The 23,282-nt window shown below is 36.5% G+C and overlaps 1 protein-coding gene across 1 annotated transcript in view; it reads right to left on the bottom strand.

The window, feature by feature from the left end:
* Positions 1–13,399: 13,399 nt before the first annotated feature.
* osr1 (odd-skipped related transcription factor 1) overlaps positions 13,400–23,282 on the bottom strand; it is a 41,703-nt gene continuing 31,820 nt past the window's right edge. Inside the window, exons 2-3 of the mRNA XM_069143512.1 lie at positions 20,412–21,103; positions 13,400–14,127 (exon numbers count right to left, since the gene is read on the bottom strand). Coding sequence (XP_068999613.1) covers positions 13,995–14,127; positions 20,412–21,076 — 798 coding nt within the window. The 5' untranslated portion in view covers positions 21,077–21,103 and the 3' untranslated portion in view covers positions 13,400–13,994. The remainder of the gene's footprint in view (positions 14,128–20,411; positions 21,104–23,282) is intronic.

The following is a 23,282-nucleotide window of genomic DNA, read 5'->3' as shown; positions in this document are numbered from 1 at the left end:
TGGTTTCATGGTTTCCTGTTTCATGGTTTCATGGTTTCATGATTTCATTTTTTCATGATTTCATGACCATCTTTTCACGTTTCACAGTTTGATGTTTTCATGTTTCATGGCTTCATGGTTCACGATTTCCAGGTTTCATGGTTTCATTATTCTATGATTTCATGATTTCATGTTTTCATGGTTTGATGTTTTCAGGTTTCATGTTTTCATGTTTCATGATTTCATGTTTTCATTGTTTCATGGTTCTTGATTTCAAGGTTTAATGGTTTCATGTTTTCATGATTTCCTGATTTCTAGTTTTCAGTTTTTCATGTTTTCATTGTTTCATGGTTTCATGTTTCATGATTCATGATTTCACCTTTTCACGTTTTCAGGTTTCATGTTTAATGTTTTCATGTTTTCATGATTTCAATTTTTCATCTTTCATGTTTTAATTTTTCATTTTTCATGTTTCATATTACAGTGTTTTCGTTATTTCTTGTTTTCATGGTTCATGGTTCCTGTTCCATGTTTCATGATTTCGTGTTTTCACGTTTCATGTTTTCTTGTTTTCATGTTTCATGATTTCGTGGTTTCATGTCTTCATGATTTCAAAATTTCATGTTTTCATGATTTCTTGACCATGTTTTCACGTTTCATGGTTTCATGTTTTCATGTTTCATGTTTTCATGATTTCATGTTTTCATGTTTTCATGTTTTCATGTTTTCATGTTTTCATGTTTTCACATTTCACGATTAATTTTTTCATGTTTCGTGGTTTCGTGTTTTCATGTTTTCATGATTTCATGATTTCATGTTTTCATGATTTCATGGCATCATGTTTTCATTTTCATGGTTTCCTGTTTTCATGTTTCATGATTTCACGTTTTCATGTTTCATGATTCATGTTTTCATGTTTTCATGCTTTCATGTTTCATGATTTCACGTTTTCATGTTTAATGCTTTCATGATTTCATGTTTTCAAGTTTCATGTTTTCATGGTTTCATGATTTCATGATTTCATGTTTTCATGATTTCATGTTTTCATGTTTTCATTTTCATGGTTTCCTGTTTTCATGTTTCATCATTTCCTGATTTCTAGTTTTCATTTTTCATGGTTTCATGTTTTCATTGTTTCATGGTTTCATGTTTCATGATTCATAATTCCGTGTTTTCGTTGCTTCTTGTTTTCATGGTTCATCTTTCCTGTTCCATGTTTCATGATTTCGTGTTTTCATGTTTCATGTTTTCATGTTTTCATGTTTCATGTTTCCATGTCTCATGGTTTCATGATTTCATAATTCCATGATTTCTTGATTTCATGTTTTCATGTTTCATGGTTTCATGTTATCACGTTTCATGGTTTCATGTTTTCATATTTTCATGATTTCATGGTTTAATGGTTTCATGTTTTCATTTTCATGGTTTCCTGTTTTCATGTTTCATGATTTCAAGTTTTCAAGTTTCATGATTCATGTTTTCATGTTTCGTGATTTCACGTTTTCATGTTTCATGTTTTCATGTTTTCATGATTTCATGTTTTCAAGTTTTCATGATTTCAAGTTTCATGTTTTCATGTTTAATGGTTTCATGATTTCATGGTTTCATGGTTTCCTGTTTCATGGTTTCATGGTTTCATGATTTCATTTTTTCATGATTTCATGACCATGTTTTCACGTTTCATGGTTTGATGTTTTCATGTTTCACGGTTTGATGTTTTCATGTTTTCATGTTTTCATGTTTCATGGTTTCATGGTTCACGATTTCCAGGTTTCATGGTTTCATGATTCTATGATTTCATGATTTCATGTTTTCATGGTTTGATGTTTTCATGTTTCATGTTTTCATGTTTCATGATTTCATGTTTTCATTGTTTCATGGTTCTTGATTTCAAGGTTTCATGTTTTCATGTTTTCATGTTTTCATGATTTCCTGATTTCTAGTTTTCATTTTTCATGTTTTCATTGTTTCATGATTTCATGTTTCATGATTCATGATTTCACCTTTTCATCTTTCCTGTTCCATGTTTCATGATTTCGTGTTTTCATGTTTCATGTTTTCCTGTTTTCATGTTTCATGATTTCGTGGTTTCATGTCTTCATGTTTTCAAGATTTCATGACCATGTTTTCACGTTTCATGTTTTCATGTTTCATGTTTTCATGATTTCATGTTTTCATGTTTTCATGTTTTCACATTTCATGATTCATTTTTTCATGTTTCGTGGTTTCGTGTTTTCATGTTTTCATGATTTCATGGCATCATGTTTTCATTTTCATGGTTTCCTGTTTTCATGTTTCATGATTTCACGTTTTCATGTTTCAAGGTTTGATGTTTTCATGTTTTCATGTTTAATGTTTTCATGTTTCATGGTTTCATGGGTTTATGGTTTCATGGTTTCATGGTTCACGATTTCAAGGTTTCATGGTTTCATGTTTCAAGATTTCACGATTTCATGATTTCATGTTTTCAAGTTTCATGTTTTCATGTTTCATGGTTTCATGATTTTATGGTTTCAAGGTTTCATGGTTCATGATTTCAAGGTTTCATGGTTTCATGTTTTTATGTTTTCCTGATTTCCTGATTTCTAGTTTTCATTTTTCATGGTTTCATGTTTTCATTGTTTCATGGTTTCATGTTTCATGATTCTTAATTCCGTGTTTTCGTTGCTTCTTGTTTTCATGGTTCATCTTTCCTGTTCCATGTTTCATGATTTCGTGTTTTCATGTTTCATGTTTTCATGTTTTCATGTTTCATGTTTCCACGTCTCATGGTTTCATGATTTCATGTTTTCCTGATTTCTAGTTTTCATTTTTCATGTTTTCATTGTTTCATGGTTTCATGTTTCGTGATTCATGATTCATGATTCATGATTCATGATTTCACCTTTTCACGTTTTCAGGTTTCATGTTTAATGTTTTCATGTTTTCACGATTTCAATTTTTCATCTTTCATGTTTTAATTTTAAATTTTTATTTTTCATGTTTCATATTACAGTGTTTTCGTTTTTTCTTGTTTTCATGGTTCCTGTTCCATGTTTCATGATTTCGTGTTTTCATGTTTCATGTTTTCCTGTTTTCATGTTTTCATGTTTCATGATTTCGTGGTTTCATGTTTTCATGTTTTCATGATTTCATGATTTCATGGTTTCATGATTCATGATTTCATTTTTTCATGTTTTCAAGATTTCATGATTTCATGTTTTCATTTTTTCATGATTTCATTGTTTCATGGTTTATTGTTTTCATTTTCATGGTTTCCTGTTTTCATGTTTCATTATTCATGTTTTCATGTTTCGTGGTTTCGTTTTTTCATGTTTTCATGTTTTCATGATTTCATGTTTTCAAGATTTCATGATTTCATGTTTTCAAGTTTCATGTTTTCATGTTTCATGGTTTCATGTTTTCATGGTTTGATGTTTTCATGTTTTCATGTTTTCATGGTTTCATGTTTTCATGTTTCATGGTTTCATGTTTCATGGTTTCATGTTTTCATGATTTCATGACCGTGTTTTCATGTTTTCACATTTAATGGTTTAATGTTTCATGTTTTCATGATTTCATGTCTTCATGTTTTCATGTTTTCATGATTTCCTGTTTTCATGATTTCATGTTTTCTTGTTTCATGATTCATGTTTTCTTGTTTCGTGGTTTCGTGTTTTCATGTTTTCATGATTTCATGTTTTCAAGTTTCATGATTTCATGGTTTCACGTTTTCATGTTTCCATGTTTTCATGATTTCATGTCAAGATTTCATGTTTTCAAGATGTCATGATTTCATGTTTTCAAGTTTCATGTTTTCATGTTTCATGTTTCATGGTTTCATGGTTTCATGGTTCATGATTTCAAGGTTTCATGGTTTCATGTTTTCATGTTTTCATTATTTCCTGATTTCTAGTTTTCATTTTTCATGTTTTCATTGTTTCATGGTTTCATGTTTCTTGATTCATGATTTCACCTTTTCACGTTTTCAGGTTTCATGTTTAATGTTTTCATGTTTTCATGATTTCAATTTTTCATCTTTCATGTTTTCATTTTCATTTTTCCTTTTTCATGTTTCATATTAGTGTTTTCACTATTTCTTGTTTTCATGGTTCATGTTTTCCTGTTTTCCTGTTTCATGATTTCGTGGTTTCATGTTTTCATGTTTTCATGATTTCATGGTTTCATGATTCATGATTTCATTTTTTCATGTTTTCAAGATTTCATGATTTCATGTTTTCATTTTTTCATGATTTCATGGTTTCATGGTTTCATGTTTTCATTTTCATGGTTTCCTGTTTTCATGTTTCATGATTCATGTTTTCATGTTTCGTGGTTTCGTTTTTTCATGTTTTCATGATTTCATGTTTTCAAGATTTCATGATTTCATGTTTTCAAGTTTCATGTTTTCATGTTTCATGGTTTCATGTTTTTATGGTTTGATGTTTTCATGTTTTCATGTTTTCATGTTTCATGTTTTCATGGTTTTATGTTTTCATGTTTCATGGTTTCATGTTTTCATGATTTCATGACCGTGTTTTCATGTTTTCACATTTAATGGTTTCATGTTTCATGTTTTCATGATTTCATGTCTTCATGTTTTCATGTTTTCATGATTTCATGTTTTCTTGTTTCATGATTCATGTTTTCTTGATTCGTGGTTTCGTGTTTTCATGTTTTCATGATTTCATGTTTTCAAGTTTCATGATTTCACGTTTTCATGTTTCCATGTTTTAATGATTTCATGTCAAGATTTCATATTTTCATGTTTCATGTTTCATGGTTTCATGGTTCATGATTTCAAGGTTTCATGGTTTCATGTTTTCATGTTTTCATTATTTCCTGATTTCTAGTTTTCATTTTTCATGTTTTCATTGTTTCATGGTTTCATGTTTCTTGATTCATGATTTCACCTTTTCACGTTTTCAGGTTTCATGTTTAATGTTTTCATGTTTTCATGATTTCAATTTTTCATCTTTCATGTTTTCATTTTCATTTTTCCTTTTTCATGTTTCATATTACAGTGTTTTCACTATTTCTTGTTTTCATGGTTCATGGTTCCTGTTCCATGTTTCATGATTTCGTGTTTTCATGTTTCATGGTTTCATGGTTTCATGATTTCATGTTTTAATGTTTTCATGATTTCATGACCATGTTTACAAGTTTCATATTTTCATTTTTTCATGTTTTCACGTTTCATGGTTTCATGGTTTCATGTTTTCATGTTTTCATGTTTTCATGTTTCACGGTTTGATGTTTTCATGTTTCATGATTCATGTTTTCATGTTTCGTGGTTTCGTTTTTTCATGTTTTCATGATTTCATGTTTTCAAGATTTCATGATTTCTTGATTTCATGTTTTCATGTTTCATGATTCATGTTTTCATGTTTCGTGGTATCGTTTTTTCATGTTTTCATGATTTCATGATTTCACGGTTTCATGTTTTCATGATTTCATGTTTTCAAGATTTCATGATTTCTTGATTTCATGTTTTCATGTTTCATGATTCATGTTTTCATGTTTCGTGGTTTCGTTTTTTCATGTTTTCATGATTTCATGTTTTAATATTTTCGTGATTTCATGACCATATTTACAAGTTTTATGGTTTCATTTTTTCACGTTTTCACATTTCATGGTTTCATGGTTTCATGTTTTCATGTTTCACGGTTTGATGTTTTCATGTTTCGTGATTCATGTTTTCATGTTTCGTGGTTTCATTTTTTCATGTTTTCATGATTTCACGGTTTCATGTTTTCATGATTTCATGTTTTCATGGTTTCATGATTTCATGATTTCATAGTTTCATGATTTCATGACCTTTTTTTCATGTTTTCACGGTTCATGGTTTCATGTTTTCATATTTTCACGTTTCATGGTTTCATGATTCATGATTTCTTGATTTCATGTTTTCATGTTTCATGATTCATGTTTTCATGTTTCGTGGTTTCGTTTTTTCATGTTTTCATGTTTCATGATTTCATGATTTCAAGTTTTCATGTTTCACGTTTCATGCTTTCATGTGTTCATGTTTCATGGTTACATGATTTCATGTTTTCATGTTTCATATTTTATGATTTCATGTTTTCATGTTTTCATTTTACATGATTCATGTTTTCATGTTTCGTGGTTTCCTGTTTTCATGATTTCATGATTTCATGTTTTCATGATATCATGGTTTCATGTTTTCATGGTTTCATGTTTCATGTTTTCATGTTTCATGTTTTCATGATTTCATGTTTCATGATTTCATGATTTCATCTTTTCATGTTTCTTGATTCATGTTTTCTTGTTTCGTGATTTCGTGTTTTCATGTTTTCATGATTTCATGATTTCACGTTTTCATGTTTCATGTTTCATTTTTTCATGTTTTCATGGTTTCAAGGTTTCATGGTTTCATGATTTCATGTTTTCATAATTTCATGACCATGTTTTCACGTTTCATGGTTTCATGTTTTCATGTTTCATGGTTACATGATTTCACGTTTTCATGTTTCATGATTTCATGTCAAGATTTCATGTTTTCAAGATGTCATGATTTCATGTTTTCATGATTTCAAGTTTCATGTTTTCATGTTTCATGGTTTCATGTTTTCATGTTTTCATGATTTCCTGATTTCTAGTTTTCATTTTTCATGTTTTCATTGTTTCATGGTTTCATGTTTCGTGATTCATGATTCATGATTTCACCTTTTCACGTTTTCAGGTTTCATGTTTAATGTTTTCATGTTTTCACGATTTCAATTTTTCATCTTCCATCTTTTAATTTTAATTTTTTATTTTTCATGTTTCATATTACAGTGTTTTCGTTATTTCTTGTTTTCATGGTTCCTGTTCCATGTTTCATGATTTCGTGTTTTCATGTTTCATGTTTTCCTGTTTTCATGTTTTCATGTTTCATGATTTCGTGGTTTCATGTTTTCATGTTTTCATGATTTCATGATTTCATGGTTTCATGATTCATGATTTCATTTTTTTCATGTTTTCAAGATTTCATGATTTCATGTTTTCATTTTTTCATGATTTCATGGTTTCATGGTTTCCTGTTTTCATGTTTCATGATTCATGTTTTCATGTTTCGTGGTTTCGTTTTTTCATGTTTTCATGTTTTCATGATTTCATGTTTTCAAGATTTCATGATTTCATGTTTCATGGTTTCATGTTTTCATGGTTTGATGTTTTCATGTTTTCATGTTTTCATGATTCCATGTTTTCAAGTTTCATGATTTCATGGTTTCATGTTTTCATGATTTCATGACCGTGTTTTCATGTTTTCACATTTGATGGTTTCATGTTTCATGTTTTCATGATTTCATGTCTTCATGTTTTCATGTTTTCATGATTTCCTGTTTTCATGATTTCATGTTTTCTTGTTTCGTGGTTTCGTGTTTTCATGTTTTCATGATTTCATGTTTTCAAGTTTCATGATTTCATGGTTTCACGTTTTCATGTTTCCATGTTTTCATGATTTCATGTCAAGATTTCAAGTTTTCAAGATGTCATGATTTCATGTTTTCAAGTTTCATGTTTTCATGTTTCATGTTTCATGGTTTCATGGTTTCATGGTTCATGATTTCAAGGTTTCATGGTTTCATGTTTTCATGTTTTCATTATTTCCTGATTCCTAGTTTTCATTTTTCATGTTTTCATTGTTTCATGGTTTCATGTTTCTTGATTCATGATTTCACCTTTTCAGGTTTCATGTTTAATGTTTTCATGTTTTCATGATTTCAATTTTTCATCTTTCATGTTTTCATTTTCATTTTTCCTTTTTCATGTTTCATATTACAGTGTTTTCACTATTTCTTGTTTTCATGGTTCATGTTTTCCTGTTTTCATGTTTCATGATTTCGTGGTTTCATGTTTTCATGTTTTCATGATTTCATTTTTTCATGTTTTCAAGATTTCATGATTTCATGATTTCATGTTTTCATTTTTTCATGATTTCATGGTTTCATGGTTTCATGTTTTCATTTTCATGTTTTCATGGTTTTATGTTTTTATGTTTCATGGTTTCATGTTTTCATGATTTCATGACCGTGTTTTCATGTTTTCACATTTAATGGTTTCATGTTTCATGTTTTCATGAATTCATGTCTTCATGTTTTCATGTTTTCATGATTTCCTTTTTTCATGATTTCATGTTTTCTTGTTTAATGATTCATGTTTTCTTGTTTCGTGGTTTCGTGTTTTCATGTTTTCATGATTTCATGTTTTCAAGTTTCATGATTTCATGATTTCACGTTTTCATGTTTCCATGTTTTAATGATTTCATGTCAAGATTTCATATTTTCATGTTTCATGTTTCATGGTTTCATGGTTTCATGGTTCATGATTTCAAGGTTTCATGGTTTCATGTTTTCATGTTTTCATTATTTCCTGATTTCTAGTTTTCATTTTTCATGTTTTCATTGTTTCATGGTTTCATGTTTCTTGATTCATGATTTCACCTTTTCACATTTTCAGGTTTCATGTTTAATGTTTTCATGTTTTCATGATTTCAATTTTTCATCTTTCATGTTTTCATTTTCATTTTTCCTTTTTCATGTTTCATATTGCAGTGTTTTCACTATTTCTTGTTTTCATGGTTTATGGTTCCTGTTCCATGTTTCGTGATTTCGTGTTTTCATGTTTCATGTTTTCCTGTTTCATGATTTCGTGGTTTCATGTTTTCATGGTTTCATGTTTTCATGGTTTCATGTTTTCATGTTTCATGGTTTCATGGTTTCATGATTTCATGTTTTAATGTTTTCATGATTTCATGACCATGTTTACAAGTTTCATGGTTTCATTTTTTCATGTTTTCACATTTCATGGTTTCATGGTTTCATGTTTTCATGTTTTCATGTTTCACGGTTTGATGTTTTCATGTTTCATGATTCATGTTTTCATGTTTCGTGGTTTCGTTTTTTCATGTTTTCATGATTTCATGATTTCACGGTTTCATGTTTTCATGATTTCATGTTTTCAAGATTTCATGATTTCTTGATTTCATGTTTTCATGTTTCATTATTCATGTTTTCATGTTTCGTGGTATCGTTTTTTCATGTTTTCATGATTTCATGATTTCACGGTTTCATGTTTTCATGATTTCATGTTTTCAAGATTTCATGATTTCTTGATTTCATGTTTTCATGTTTCATGATTCATGTTTTCATGTTTCATGGTTTCGTTTTTTCATGTTTTCATGATTTCATGTTTTAATATTTTCATGATTTCATGACCATGTTTACAAGTTTCATGGTTTCATTTTTTCATGTTTTCACATTTCATGGTTTCATGGTTTCATGTTTTCATGTTTCACGGTTTGATGTTTTCATGTTTCATTATTCATGTTTTCATGTTTCGTGGTTTCATTTTTTCATGTTTTCATGATTTCACGGTTTCATGTTTTCATGATTTCATGTTTTCATGGTTTCATGATTTCATGATTTCATATTTTCATGATTTCAAGACCTTGTTTTCATGTTTTCACGGTTCATGGTTTCATGTTTTCATATTTTCACGTTTCATGGTTTCATGATTCATGATTTCTTGATTTCATGTTTTCATGTTTCATGATTCATGTTTTCATGTTTCGTGGTTTCGTTTTTTCATGTTTTCATGTTTCATAATTTCATGATTTCAAGTTTTCATGTTTCAAGTTTCATGCTTTCATGTTTTCATATTTCATGGTTACATGATTTCACGTTTTCATGTTTCATATTTTATGATTTCATGTTTTCATGTTTTCATGTTACATTATTCATGTTTTCATGTTTCGTGGTTTCCTGTTTTCATGATTTCATGTTTTCATGATTTCATGTTTCATGATTTCATGATTTCATCTTTTAATGTTTCTTGATTCATGTTTTCTTGTTTCGTGATTTCGTGTTTTCATGATTTCATGATTTCACGTTTTCATGTTTCATGTTTTCATGGTTTCATGATTTCATGATTTCATGTTTTCATGATTTCATGACCATGTTTTCACGTTTCATGTTACATGATTCATGTTTTCATGTTTCGTGGTTTCCTGTTTTCATGTTTTCATGATTTCATGATTTCATGTTTTCATGATTTCATGGTTTCATGTTTTAATGGTTTCATGTTTCATGTTTTCATGTTTTAATGATTTCATGATTTGATGTTATCATGTTTTCATGTTTCATGTTTTCATGTTTCATGGTTTCATGGTTTCATGATTTCATGATTTCATGTTTTCATGATTTCATGACCATGTTTTCATGTTCTCACGTTTCATGATTTCATGTTTTCACGTTTCATGATTTCAAAATTTCATGTTTTCATGATTTCATGACCATGTTTTCACGTTTCATGGTTTTATGTTTTCATGGTTTCATGTTTCATGTTTTCATGGTTTCATGTTTCATGTTTTCATTTTCATGGTTTCCTGTTTTCATATTTCATGATTTCATCTTTTCATGTTTCTTGATTCATGTTTTCTTGTTTCGTGGTGTCGTGTTTTCATGTTTTCATGATTTCATGTTTTCATGATTTCACGTTTTCATATTTCATGTTTTCATGTTTTTATGATTTAATGATTTTATGTTTTCATGATTTCATGACCATGTTTTCACGTTTCATGGTTTCATGTTTTCATGTTTTCATGTTTCATGGTTACATGATTTCACGTTTTCATGTTTCATATTTTATGATTTCATTGTTTCATGTTACATGATTCATGTTTTCATGTTTCGTGGTTTCCTGTTTTCATGTTTTCATGATTTCATGATTTCATGTTTTCATGATTACATGGTTTCATGTTTTAATGGTTTCATGTTTTCATGTTTTAATGATTTCATGATTTGATGTTATCATGTTTTCATGTTTCATGTTTTCATGGTTTCATGTTTTCATGCTTTCATGTTTCATGGTTTCATGGTTTCATGATTTCATGATTTCATATTTTCATGATTTCATGACCATGTTTTCATGTTCTCACGTTTCATGATTTCATGTTTTCATGTTTTCACGTTTCATGTTTTCATGGTTTCATGTTTCATGTTTTCATTTTCATGGTTTCCTGTTTTCATATTTCATGATTTCACGTTTTCATGTTTCATGTTTTCATGTTTTCAAGATTTCATGATTTCATGTTTTCAAGTTTCATGTTTTCATGTTTCATGGTTTCATGTTTTCATGGTTTCATGTTTCATGTTTTCATGATTTCATGTTTCATGATTTCATCACCGTGTTTTCATGTTTTCATATTTAATGATTTCATGTTTCATGTTTTCATGATTTCATGTCTTCATGTTTTCATGTTTTCATGATTTCCTGTTTTCATGATTTCATGTTTTCATGTTTCATGATTCATGTTTTCTTGTTTCGTGGTTTCGTGTTTTCATGTTTTCATGTTTTCATGTTTTCATGTTTCATGATTTCATGATTTCACGTTTTCATGTTTCCATGTTTTCATGATTTCATGTCAAGATTTCATGTTTTCAAGATGTCATGATTTCATGTTTTCAAGTTTCATGTTTTCAAGTTTCATGGTTTCATGGTTTAATGTTTTCATGTCTCATGTTTTCACGTATTCAGTTTCATTTTTTCATGTTTTCACGTTTAATGTTTTCATGTTTTCATGATTTCAAGTTTTCATCTTTCATTTTTCAATTTTCATGTTTCATGTTTCATATTTCCGTGTTTTCGTTATTTCTTGTTTTCATGGTTCATGATTCCTGTTCCATGTTTCATGATTTCGTCTTTTCACGTTTCATGTTTTCATGATTTCATGTTTTCATGTTTTCATCTTTTCATGTTTCATGTTTTCATCTTTCATGTTTCATGTTTTCAAGTATTCAGTTTCATGTTTTCATGTTTTCATGTTTAATGTTTTCATGTTTTCATGATTTCAAGTTTTCATCTTTCATTTTTCAATTTTCATGTTTCATGTTTCATATTTCCGTGTTTTCGTTATTTCTTGTTTTCATGGTTCATGGTTCCTGTTCCATGTTTCATGATTTCATCTTTTCATGTTTCATGTTTTCATGTTTTCACTTTTCATGTTTTCATGTTTTCATGTTTTCATGTTTTCATGTTTTCATGTTTCATGGTTTCATGGTTTCATGATTTCATGTTTTCATGTTTTCATGAGCGGAGCTTCAGTTTTCAGGCTCCTCCCCTGTGGAACCAGCTCCCAGTTTGTGTTGGAGGGGCAGAAACCCTCTCTAGCTTTAAGATTAGACTCAAAACGTTCCTTCTTGATGAAGCCTATAGTTAGGGCTGGCTCAGGTAGACCTGAACCAACCCTTAGTTATGCTGTTATAGGCCGAGGCTGCTTGAGGACCTCGTTACATGCTGAGCTTCTTTTCTTTCCTCCTACTCTTTAACTGACTCATACCTCACCATCTTCTTCTCTCCCATAGTTTCTTCTTATTGTCTGTTGTCTCCATTCAGTTCCTTCACTCGTGTAGTTTCTGTTCTTTCTTTTCCAGATGTCCCGTCATGGAGCTGCATGTCTCTGCTCTGCGCTTGTCGTCTCCACCAACAGTTCTTCTCTTCTATCTCTATGCTGTCCTTTTCTCTCTCTGCTCTCCTCTCACCCCAACCGGTCGAGGCAGATGCTCCGCCCACCTCTGATCCTGGTTCTGTTAACAGATGCTCCGCCCACCTCTGATCCTGGTTCTGTTAACAGATGCTCCGCCCACCTCTGATCCTGGTTCTGTTGGAGGTTTTTCTCCCTTAAAAAGGAATTTTTTTTCCCCTTCTACCTTATGTGGGAATTGTTGAATTGTTGAATTGTTGGTTTCTCTGTTTAATGTCATAAAGTTCAACTGTAAGAACTTTAACGTGTTAAATGCTATGAAATAACCTGAGTTGTGATTTGGCGCTGTAGAAATAAAATGGAATGGAATTGAATTGAATTGAATGTGACGTGCAGACAGACGTCATCATGAGTGCACAGAAAAACACATAGAAACAGTCCACTACATCAGAATTTGTTCAATTGTTTCCATCCAATGTTTGTGTTTGCAAAATATTTTAAAAATGTGGGTAACATGTTTCAACACATTTACATACTGAACTCTGTTATATCTGCTAATAATCAAGCATGCGAGCATGTTGGCATGTCTTCTGACTGTCTCGAGCACACAGACATGTTTTCTGCTGCAGCCACTTGGACTATTTTACAGAGGGAAATTCAATTAACGTAGTTTTATTCAAAAGTCATTGGCAGATGGAAACTTTAATGGTCTCTTTTTATCTTGTTTTTAACTTCTGTAATAGTGTAAATAACCTCGAGCTGCTGCTCCGTGTTGTTGTGTTTGTGTGCTGCATCGTCCGGTTTGAACACGAGGTCATACCATCAGCTTAAATAAAGAGGACACAAAACATGCTAATGATGCTGCACGTGTTTACCTCTTCATCATCATCATCATCCTCACTGTGGTGTTCATGATGAAAACATCTTCGAGCAACTTTTTAGACAAACACCCAGTTACAGTAAAATAGTTTATTTAGAAATGATTATTCATTTAGAAAATAAGTTTAAGAAATCCAGTGATATATGAAAATAATTACTAATCAGGTTAAAGTGCAAAAATACATTTTGATATAATGCATTTGTACAAAAATAACATTAGAATATGATATTGAAAGGGAGGGAAATGTAGTGCTAACATGGCTTTGATCATTCTCAGTTTTATTAAAAATAATAATAATATTGCATAAAGTCGCGTCCCTCTTTGGATTATAAACTTCTGAACAGAATTTTAGTTCTGAGCAGTTCTTTAAGGTCCGTTTCATCTCCATCCAGATTCTCTCAGTCGGCTTCCGTCATATTTCACCCTACAGGAATGTTGAGAGAGAGAGAGAGAGAGAGAGAGAGAGAGAGAGCTCAGAGAGAGAGAGAGAGAGAGAGAGAGAGAGAGAGCTCAGAGAGAGAGAGAGAGAGAGAGAGAGAGAGAGAGAGAGAGAGAGAGAGAGCTTGTACCCAGACGGCTGAGATGAAGAAGTCTTTGGCTGTTTTCTAACTGATGTCTTTGGTGGTCTTGGTGGTCCAGTGTCCCCATCCGTCCCCGTTGCAGACTGAATCACTTGGTCTTGGCCGGCTTCAGCTCCTTGACCTGCATGTGTAACGTTTTGTGGACGGCCAGAGTCCTGGACTGACAGAAGCCTTTCCCACACTCCTGACACTTGAAGGGCTTTTCTTTGGAGTGGATGTACCTGCAGAGGAGACACATGAGGACATCACAACAGGGCTTCAAGACGCATTGACATGTCCCCCACATGATGCTCCAACCATGTCCCCCACATGATGCTCCAACCATGTCCCCCACAAGATGCTCCAACCATGTCCCCCACATGATGCTCAAACCATGTCCCCTACATGATGCTCCAACCATGTCCCCCACATGATGCTCCAACCATGTCCCCCACATGATGCTCCAACCATGTCCCCCACATGCTGCTCCAACCATGTCCCCCACATGATGCTCCAACTTGTCCCCAACATGATGCTCCAACATGTCCCCCACATGATGCTCCAACCATGTCCCCCACATGATGCTCCAACCATGTCCCCCACATGCTGCTCCAACCATGTCCCCCACATGATGCTCCAACTTGTCCCCAACATGATGCTCCAACATGTCCCCCACATGATGCTCCAACCATGTCCCCACATGATGCTCCAACATGTCCCCAACATGTGTTGGCAGTTGTTCGACTCAACCCGACTCGACCCAATCACGTCGGTTCAGACTCAGACTATTGAATTATTCCAGCGGGTTTGAGAGGGTCAGGCTCTGTGCTGCGGTGGATCAGTGAACTATGAGGGGGTGGGGCTTTTTCACAGCTGTGGGTCTGATGTGTGTCAGATATGAGGGTGGATCAGTTCAGAGACTACTCCTGTTGCGTGTGAACGATGCACAGCACCGTGACATGATCAGACCACAGAGATGGTGTAACCTTCGTGAGGACGTACTCCAAGTTTCATCCCTTGATCAAAATCAGCTCCTCAGGAGTATTTCTTTTTTCACCTGTGTCGAACAAAAAGAAACAACAGGGAGCCACACCCAGTGAGAAGGGAGGGGTGGGGGGGGTCATGTTGGCGAAACACCAGGACACATTTATGTCCACACTGCTGAAGGAAAGAGGACATGAGTCCCAGACTGTCTAATGTGGTCCGAGAAGATCAGATCTCAGTGAATCCTGGTGACTTCACACCTGAACATGCAGCTCTCCACCTGGACGCATGTTAATGCAGGTGAGGACGCATGTTAATGCAGGTGAGGACGCATGTTAATGTAGGTGAGGACGCATGGTAATGTACAGTAGGTGAGGACGCATGTTAATGCAGGTGAGGACGTATGTTAATGCAGGTGAGGACGTATGTTAATGCAGGTGAGGACGCATGGTAATGCAGGTGAGGACGTATGTTAATGCAGGTGAGGACGCATGTTAATGCAGGTGAGGACGTATGTTAATGCAGGTGAGGACGCATGGTAATGCAGGTGAGGACGTATGTTAATGCAGGTGAGGACGCATGTTAATGCAGGTGAGGACACATGGTAATGCAGATGAGGACGCATGGTAATGCAGATGAGGATGCATGTTAATGCAGGTGAGGACGTATGTTAATGCAGGTGAGGACGCATGTTAATGCAGGTGAGGACGTATGTTAATGCAGGTGAGGACGCATGGTAATGCAGGTGAGGACGTATGTTAATGCAGGTGAGGACGCATGTTAATGCAGGTGAGGACACATGGTAATGCAGATGAGGACGCATGGTAATGCAGATGAGGATGCATGTTAATGCAGGTGAGGACGTATGTTAATGCAGGTGAGGACGCATGTTAATGCAGGTGAGGACGTATGTTAATGCAGGTGAGGACGCATGGTAATGCAGGTGAGGACGTATGTTAATGCAGGTGAGGACGCATGTTAATGCAGGTGAGGACACATGGTAATGCAGATGAGGACGCATGGTAATGCAGATGAGGACGCATGTTAATGCAGGTGAGGACGCACTACGACCCGATCATTCAGACGGAGACACATTCTTCAGCTGCATGGAGACAGATGTGTCCTGGTCCACACTGAAGGACCGCCTGCTCTACTGAAGTCCTCAGCAGAATGAGCACACGCTCAATCACAGCATATTTAAGTGTTAAACAACAAAAAGTTTGGATTTCATCTTTTAATTTCTGACAGACTACAAACAGGAAGTGACTGCCACCTCCTGCAGGTTAAAAACAATAATGCATCTGGACATATTTATTTGGAGGGAAGTGAGATCCGATCACAAACTGTCCCTCAAGATGCATTAATGCGAAGTGACGTTTAGTTCCTGTTCAGATAAAGATCTGACTCAGTGAAACTGTTCAAATCCAACACCGTTCCACCAAACAGGGATTTTTCCCTCCAAATTTATCGCATGGTTTTATTTCAATAAATGTTCAATTGATCCGACGTCTCAGCAGAAAAGTGCAGAAAGTGAAAGACAAATGTTGCTCTTCTTTTCTCTCCCAGTAATCAAATGTATCTACTGTCCCTGAAAACTGGAGCGAAAGTAGTTTAAAGCAGCTCCTCCACCTGCAGCTGCAACAGCTCCACCAGTAACACGGTGCTGACATGCTGATACTGCACTATTATTAACGTAATGCTATCATATTTAATCAGATATCAGTAAACCAGGACTTTTACTGCCACTACATGTTGCTGCTGATACTTCTGGACTTTTTTTTTGAGTATTTTTACTTTGCTGTGTTGGTACTTTTAATTTAACAGAATATACTACATACTATATATATATTTGTTATATGCAGACAAACTTTGGTGACCTACACTGAGTGCTGTGCATGAACACATCATTTGTAGCCACAGACAGAGGTGTGCATTTTTGACTTTTGGAGGATTACATACAGTCGGATCACTTGAACTAAAGTAAAGTATAATCTTTAAATCCTCTTCTCTGCTAAAGTTTATTATTACATATACTGTTTTAGGATATCTAGACTGCTGAAGCTTGTATGTTTTTTGGTAGCTGGAATTGTTTGTGATTGGATTCTTGTTTTCACTCAAGTAACTGAGAGTCAAAGAGAACAAGTTTAGAGTTAAACTGATGGTCTTTATTTCAATTCTATTAAGGACTAAGTTGTATTTTACTTTCTACCAGTTTGAGGTAAAAAGACTCTGAGACAAGTTGGGACAAAATCTAGAGACTGTGTGAAAGTTTTCTTTGTTTAGTAATCAGTGGTGAGTTTCTATTGCTGCATATTTGTAACACCTGGTGACGGGAGGTCTAACGAGCAGGAGGTGTGGTCTAATGAGCAGGAGGTGTGGTCTAATGAGCAGGAGGTGTGGTCTGACCAGCTGTAGCCAACCCTGTTATAAAACCAGGAAGTGTTTGAAGCGTCAGCTTCAGCGTCAAAGAGGACTCGTTGTATGAAGACTTGGAAGATGAAGACAAAGGAGTCTTTCGTTGGAGTCTCCGAAGACTCGGAGGATAAAGACAAAGGAGTCTTTCGTTGGAGTTGGAGGAGGCTGAGTATAGCTGAGTAGTACTACTGCCATCTGAGTATGTGTGTACTTTCCGTCCCTGTGCGTATATCTACTCGTAGATACTACAGGTCTCTCACTCGTTCACACCAACACCGGAACCTTTCCTCTGTTATCTGTCCCACCTGTTCCACTCATACCCAACACCTCGTCACAGGAGGACTCTGGAACTGTCAGTCAGCTGCAGGACAGACTTCATCTCTGGACTGCCTTGGTCTCACTGAGACCTGGATCACACCGGACAACATCCACCTTGCTGCTCTCTCCTCTGTCTTCTCCTTCAGCCACAACCCCAGACCCACTGGTCTCTTTCTTGGACTAATTAGACGTCCTCCTCCATGTCCTCCAGTCCTCCCTAACTCCGTGGTTGTCTGACTCGGTGCTCCCAGAGAGCCACTCTGAGAGCAGCAGAAATGAAATGTAGAAAATCTAACCACCCTGACGACCTGCTCACTTATCAATCTCTCCTCTCTCCGTCCTCTCTCCCCCCTCTCTCCTCTCCTCTATCTCTGCAGCCAAAAGCTCCTTCTAGCAAACCAGAATTCAATCCTCATTTTCCAACCCCAAAAAGCTCTTCTCCATCTTCTCCATCTTCTCCAACCTCCTTGACCCCTCCTCCCCCCTCCTCCCTCCATCTTTCCATCAAGCCACTTTGTCAACTACTTTACTAAAAAGATAGATGACATACGCTCCTCATTTTATAATCCATCTTTTGTAACTACATGTCCATCATCTTCATCTTCATCCCCTTCACTTTCCTCTTTCACCCCCCTGTCTCCCAATCAAGTTGTTACCTTGGTAACCTCCACCCCCCCCCTCCCATCCCATCTCACATTCTCCAGTCTATTGCTCCTGACCTTCTTCCTTTTCTCTCCATCTCATCAACTCTTCTCTGTCAACGGTCTGTTTCCTGAACTCTCTGAAGGAGAGTGAACCTTCTCCTGAAGAAACCCCCCCTCAACCCGTCTGAAGTAAACAACTACAGACCGTCTCTCTTCTTCCCTTTCTTTCTAAAACTCTGGAGCGAGCTATCTTTAACCAACTCTCCTCCTATCTCCACCATAATAACCTTCTTGACCACCAGTCTGGTTTCAACAGACCACTCAACAGAGACGGTCCTCCTTCTGTCTCTGAGCAGCTTCACACTGCTAGAGCAGCCTCTCTGTCCTCTGTTCTGATCCTTCTAGACCTTCTGCTGCATTAGACACAGTGAACCACCAGATCCTTCTTTCCTCCTTCAGGACCTCGGTGTCTCAGGCTCTGCTCTCTCCCTGTTCTCATCCTACCTCAACGACCTCACCTACCGGGTAACTTGGAGAGGATCTGTGTCTGAACCTTGTCCTCTCACTACTGGTGTCCCTCAAGGCTCCGTCCCGGGTCCCCTCCTCTTCTCTCTGTACACCAACTCTCTCGGCTCTGTCCTTCACTCGCATGTCTTTTCCTACCACAGCTATGCTGATGACACCCAACTGATCCTCTCTTTCCCCCAATCTGAAACACAGGTAGCAGCATGAATCTCTGCCTGTCTGACTGACATCTCTCAGTGGATGTCCTCACACCACCTGGAAATCAACCTCCACAAGACCGAACTGCTCTTCCTTCCAGAGAAAGACTCTCCCACCCTCGACCTGACTACTACCTTCAACAACTCTGTTATCCCGACCCTGACTGATAAGAACCTCGGAGACACTCCACAGTCAACTCTCTCTTACTGCCAACATCACTGCAACAACACGTTCCTGTAGATACATGCTGCACAACATCAGGAGAATACGTCCTCTTCTCACTCAGAAGGAGGTGCAGGTTCTGGTCCAGGTTCTGGTCCAGGCTCTGGTCCAGGCTCTGGTCCAGGTTCTGGTCCAGGTTCTGGTCATCTCACATCTAGACTACTGTAACTCCCTCCTGGCAGGTCTACCTGTTAGTACCATCTGACCTCTGCAGCTCATCCAGAATGCAGCAGCTCGACTTTAACCTTCCAGATTCACTCACACTACTCCGCTCCTCCTCCTCCTCCTCTTCTACATCAAGGACATGGTCCAACCCTACATCCCAGCCCGTTCACTCTGCTGCTCCTCCTCCTCCTCTTCCTCCTCCTCCTCCTCCTCCTCATCTGTCCTGGCTCCTAAATGTTAGAATGAGCTCCCCACCGACATCAGGACAGCAGAAACTCTGAACATCTTCCACCACAAACTAAAAACACACCTCTTCAGACTTTACCTTGAACAGTAGAACTTTAGTATCTTAAAATAGAACTTGCTGATAGAACTTTGTAGTTTGGCTTTCTGGAAGATAATTGTATTTTCTTGATTCTTGTTGTTCTGGTTTTGAACCCTCATGGTTGAAATTCACTTATTGTAAGTCGCTTTGGATAAAAGAGTCAGATAAATGAAATGTAATGTCTGAAGCTGGTGTATTTAGGAGTTTAGTTGTTGAATGACAGCAGTGACAGGCTGCGATAGAGATGGTGGGAACTGTTAAAATGTCATCTAAATTCAGATAGAAACTTAACATCAGAGAGGATTGTATGAAGGTAGTTTTTTTTATGCAGCATAAAAGGTCAACAGCCACGATGTGGATCCAAGTCAAACCCACCAATAGGAACTCCTGTCTCATCCATGAACATAGGCCCCGCCCACTACCTCCAACTAAACTCACACCCAAATCTTTTTGATTTGCAACGAAACCTTTTTGTGTCACGAGCAAAATTCGCAACTCTGTGACCAAAACCAACAAAACTTGAAGGGAGAAACTGTTTTCAGTCCAAATAATTTTACTTACAAAGTGGAAATCTGCTCTAAAAACAGTTTTATGCTGGAAAAAAAAAAAAAAAAAAAGACACAAAACTACCTTCGCAGACTGAGACTCAGTCTTTAATACAAAGCCTGTCCTGGATGTCATCACGGTTCTTCCCTGGTCTGTCGGACCCTGATCGAGCGGTTCTTCTCACCTGTGGTCCCTGAGGTGGTCCTGCCTTCTGAAGGCCTTGTGGCAGATGTCACACGTGTACGGCCTCTCGTCCGTGTGCGTCCTCTCGTGGATCAGGAGGTTGTAGGATTTGGTGAAATGTCGGCCGCAGAACTTGCAGACAAACTCTTTCTTGGTCTTGGAGGGCAGCCGGCCGCGGCTCGACTTGCGCTCCGGTGAGGAGAGTTTGGTCACATCCAGCAGACATCCCATGCTGGCGGAGGAGGAGTGTTGAGATGAAGCCTGCGCTGCAGCGGCCCCCATCATGCTGAGGTCCTCCACCTTCAGGTCCTCCTGCGTGGCTGCTGCTGCCAGGTTGGCAAAGTCAAAGCGCGGCTTGTTCTTGTAGCCCTGCAGCAGCCCTGCTGAGTCCTGCTTGGGCTGCAGCAAGTGGGGGAAGATGGGGATGGAGGCCATGGAGGAGAACTGTGCGGGCAACTTGGAGAGGGTGCAGCGGGGCAGGGCCAGCGGGGGGTAACCCAGCGTCCACTGATGGAGGTGGATGGCATGCAGAGCGCTGAAGCTGTAGATGCTGTGAAAGTGATCTGCAGGCAGCTGGAGGCCGGTGGAGCTCTGGATCAGGGAGCAGTTGGCCAGCTGGAGCGACGGGTGGAGGGGGACCGGTGCTGGGAGGGTCTTACTGCTCATGGCTGCCAAATCCAGCAGGTCTCCGAACTGAGACACAAAAATAGAGAAGACAAAAACATGCTGAGTTAAAGTGATGTGTTCAGAAAGATTCTTTAAAGACAGCAGCTCACATGACCGAGGTCCGTTCACACCTCACATCACCATGAAGGTCCTGATTGGACCACAAGAGAACCACTCAGAGTTCATGAATGTGACAACAGGAAGTAGAGAGATTTCCTGCCAACTGAACTAGTGTCTTTCAATCAGTCTGTCTACCTGATGCTGGTCTCACCAAACACTCCTCTGGGTTCAGTTTTTTTGTTTTTTGTCACACATCAGACGAGCAGCTGTGGAAGAAGCCCCGCCCCCTCACAGTTCATCGATCCACCGCAGCGCAGAGCCCAACCCTCTCAGACCTGAGTCTGAACTGACGTGGTCGGGTCTGTAGAATATTTAACAATAATAACTTACAGCTTGTTAAAAGCCTTTTGCTGCGACTCTCCTCACGTGTTTATTTGCATACCGAGCGGTGAAGTGGGATCCGATCACACGAGTTCAATCGAGACGTATGTGACCACATCTGGACAAGCTGCGGAAGAATGAGCCGTAAATCTGAGTCGGTCTGATCAGGAACACGAGGACAATACACCCACTTATACTGGCAACCTGACTGCACCACAGGCCTGTCCATCAAACAGCCCCGCCCCTAGACATATCTGTGGTAGAGTCCCAATATGTCATGATGATGAGTTATTTCCAGAGGAGGGAGAATATCTAACGACATCATGATGAGTCATGGAAAACATTTACTGACTTTGTATTTCAGGAGAGAACATGATGGGTTTTCAATGGGAGTCTGTTATATATCATTATTATTATTATTATTATTATTATTATTATTACACATTATCTAACACCGAGCAGCTATCACTGTCACCAGGCATAAAACTAATCAGAAATATTATTTTTAAAATGTGTTTATATTCATAGAATATTTTTAATCATATATGTACATGCATGTGCAAGTATATGTATGGCATGAAACAAATGGCAGCATTAACACACACACACACACACACACACACACACACACACACACACACACACACACACACACACACACACACACACACACACACACACACACACACACACACACACACACACACACTCACTCACTCACTCACTCACTCACAGCCACAAAGTGTGTGTCTTTCTTGTTCCCAGAAACATGCCTGGAGCTGCTGAGGGCAGAGAGACATAATGACACCATTGAACCAGACAAATACCTGTGAGCTGTTAAATCAGGTTTGATAAGCAGGAATAACAATAGACAATAATGTTTCTTTGTGTGAGAAAGACTGATGGACAGGAGACGGAGACGGCAAGTCCTGTTAGCAGACAGGCACACCTGTTTACACTCAAAATACTTTTACTTCTGTTTGATTTCAATTTCAGGAGAAAGTATAGTTATTGTAGTTTTTAATTCACTACATTCTTCATCAGGAGTTAATTAATGCAGCTCAATCTGCAAGTAGCAGATTTATCTATCTATCTATCTATCTATCTATCTATCTATCTATCTATCTATCTATCTATCTATCTATCTATCTATCTATCTATCTATCTATCTATCTATCTATTATCTATCTATCTATATATTATCTATGTATCTATGTATTATATATATATATCTATCTGTATAGTATCTATCTATCTATCTATCTATCTATCTATCTATCTATCTATCTATCTATCTATCTATCTATCTATTATCTATCTATCTATTATCTATGTATCTATCTATGTATTATATATATATCTATCTGTATATTATCTATCTATCTATCTATCTATCTATCTATCTATCTATCTATCTATCTATCTATCTATCTATCTATCTATCTATCTATCTATCTATCTATCTATCTATCTGTCAATCTATCTATCTATTATCTATCTATCTATTATCTATGTATCTATCTATGTATTATATATATATCTATCTGTATATTATCTATTTATCTGTCTATCTGTCTGTCCGTCCGTCCGTCCGTCCGTCCGTCCGTCCGTCCCTCTATCTATCTATCTATCTATCTATCTATCTATCTATCTATCTATCTATCTATCTATCTATCTATCTATCTATCTGTCTGTCTGTCTGTCTGTCTGTCTGTCGTTCTGTCTATCTGTATATTATCTATCTATCTATCTATCTATCTATCTA

The sequence above is a fragment of the Embiotoca jacksoni genome, unplaced genomic scaffold (assembly GCF_022577435.1).
Source record: "Embiotoca jacksoni isolate LCO1_2020_lvr unplaced genomic scaffold, fEmbJac1.0.p SCAF_110, whole genome shotgun sequence".
NCBI classification, from domain to species: Eukaryota; Metazoa; Chordata; class Actinopteri; family Embiotocidae; genus Embiotoca; species Embiotoca jacksoni.
The sequence above is the reverse complement of the archived record's forward strand: the minus strand, read 5'-3'. Positions and strand labels throughout refer to the sequence as shown.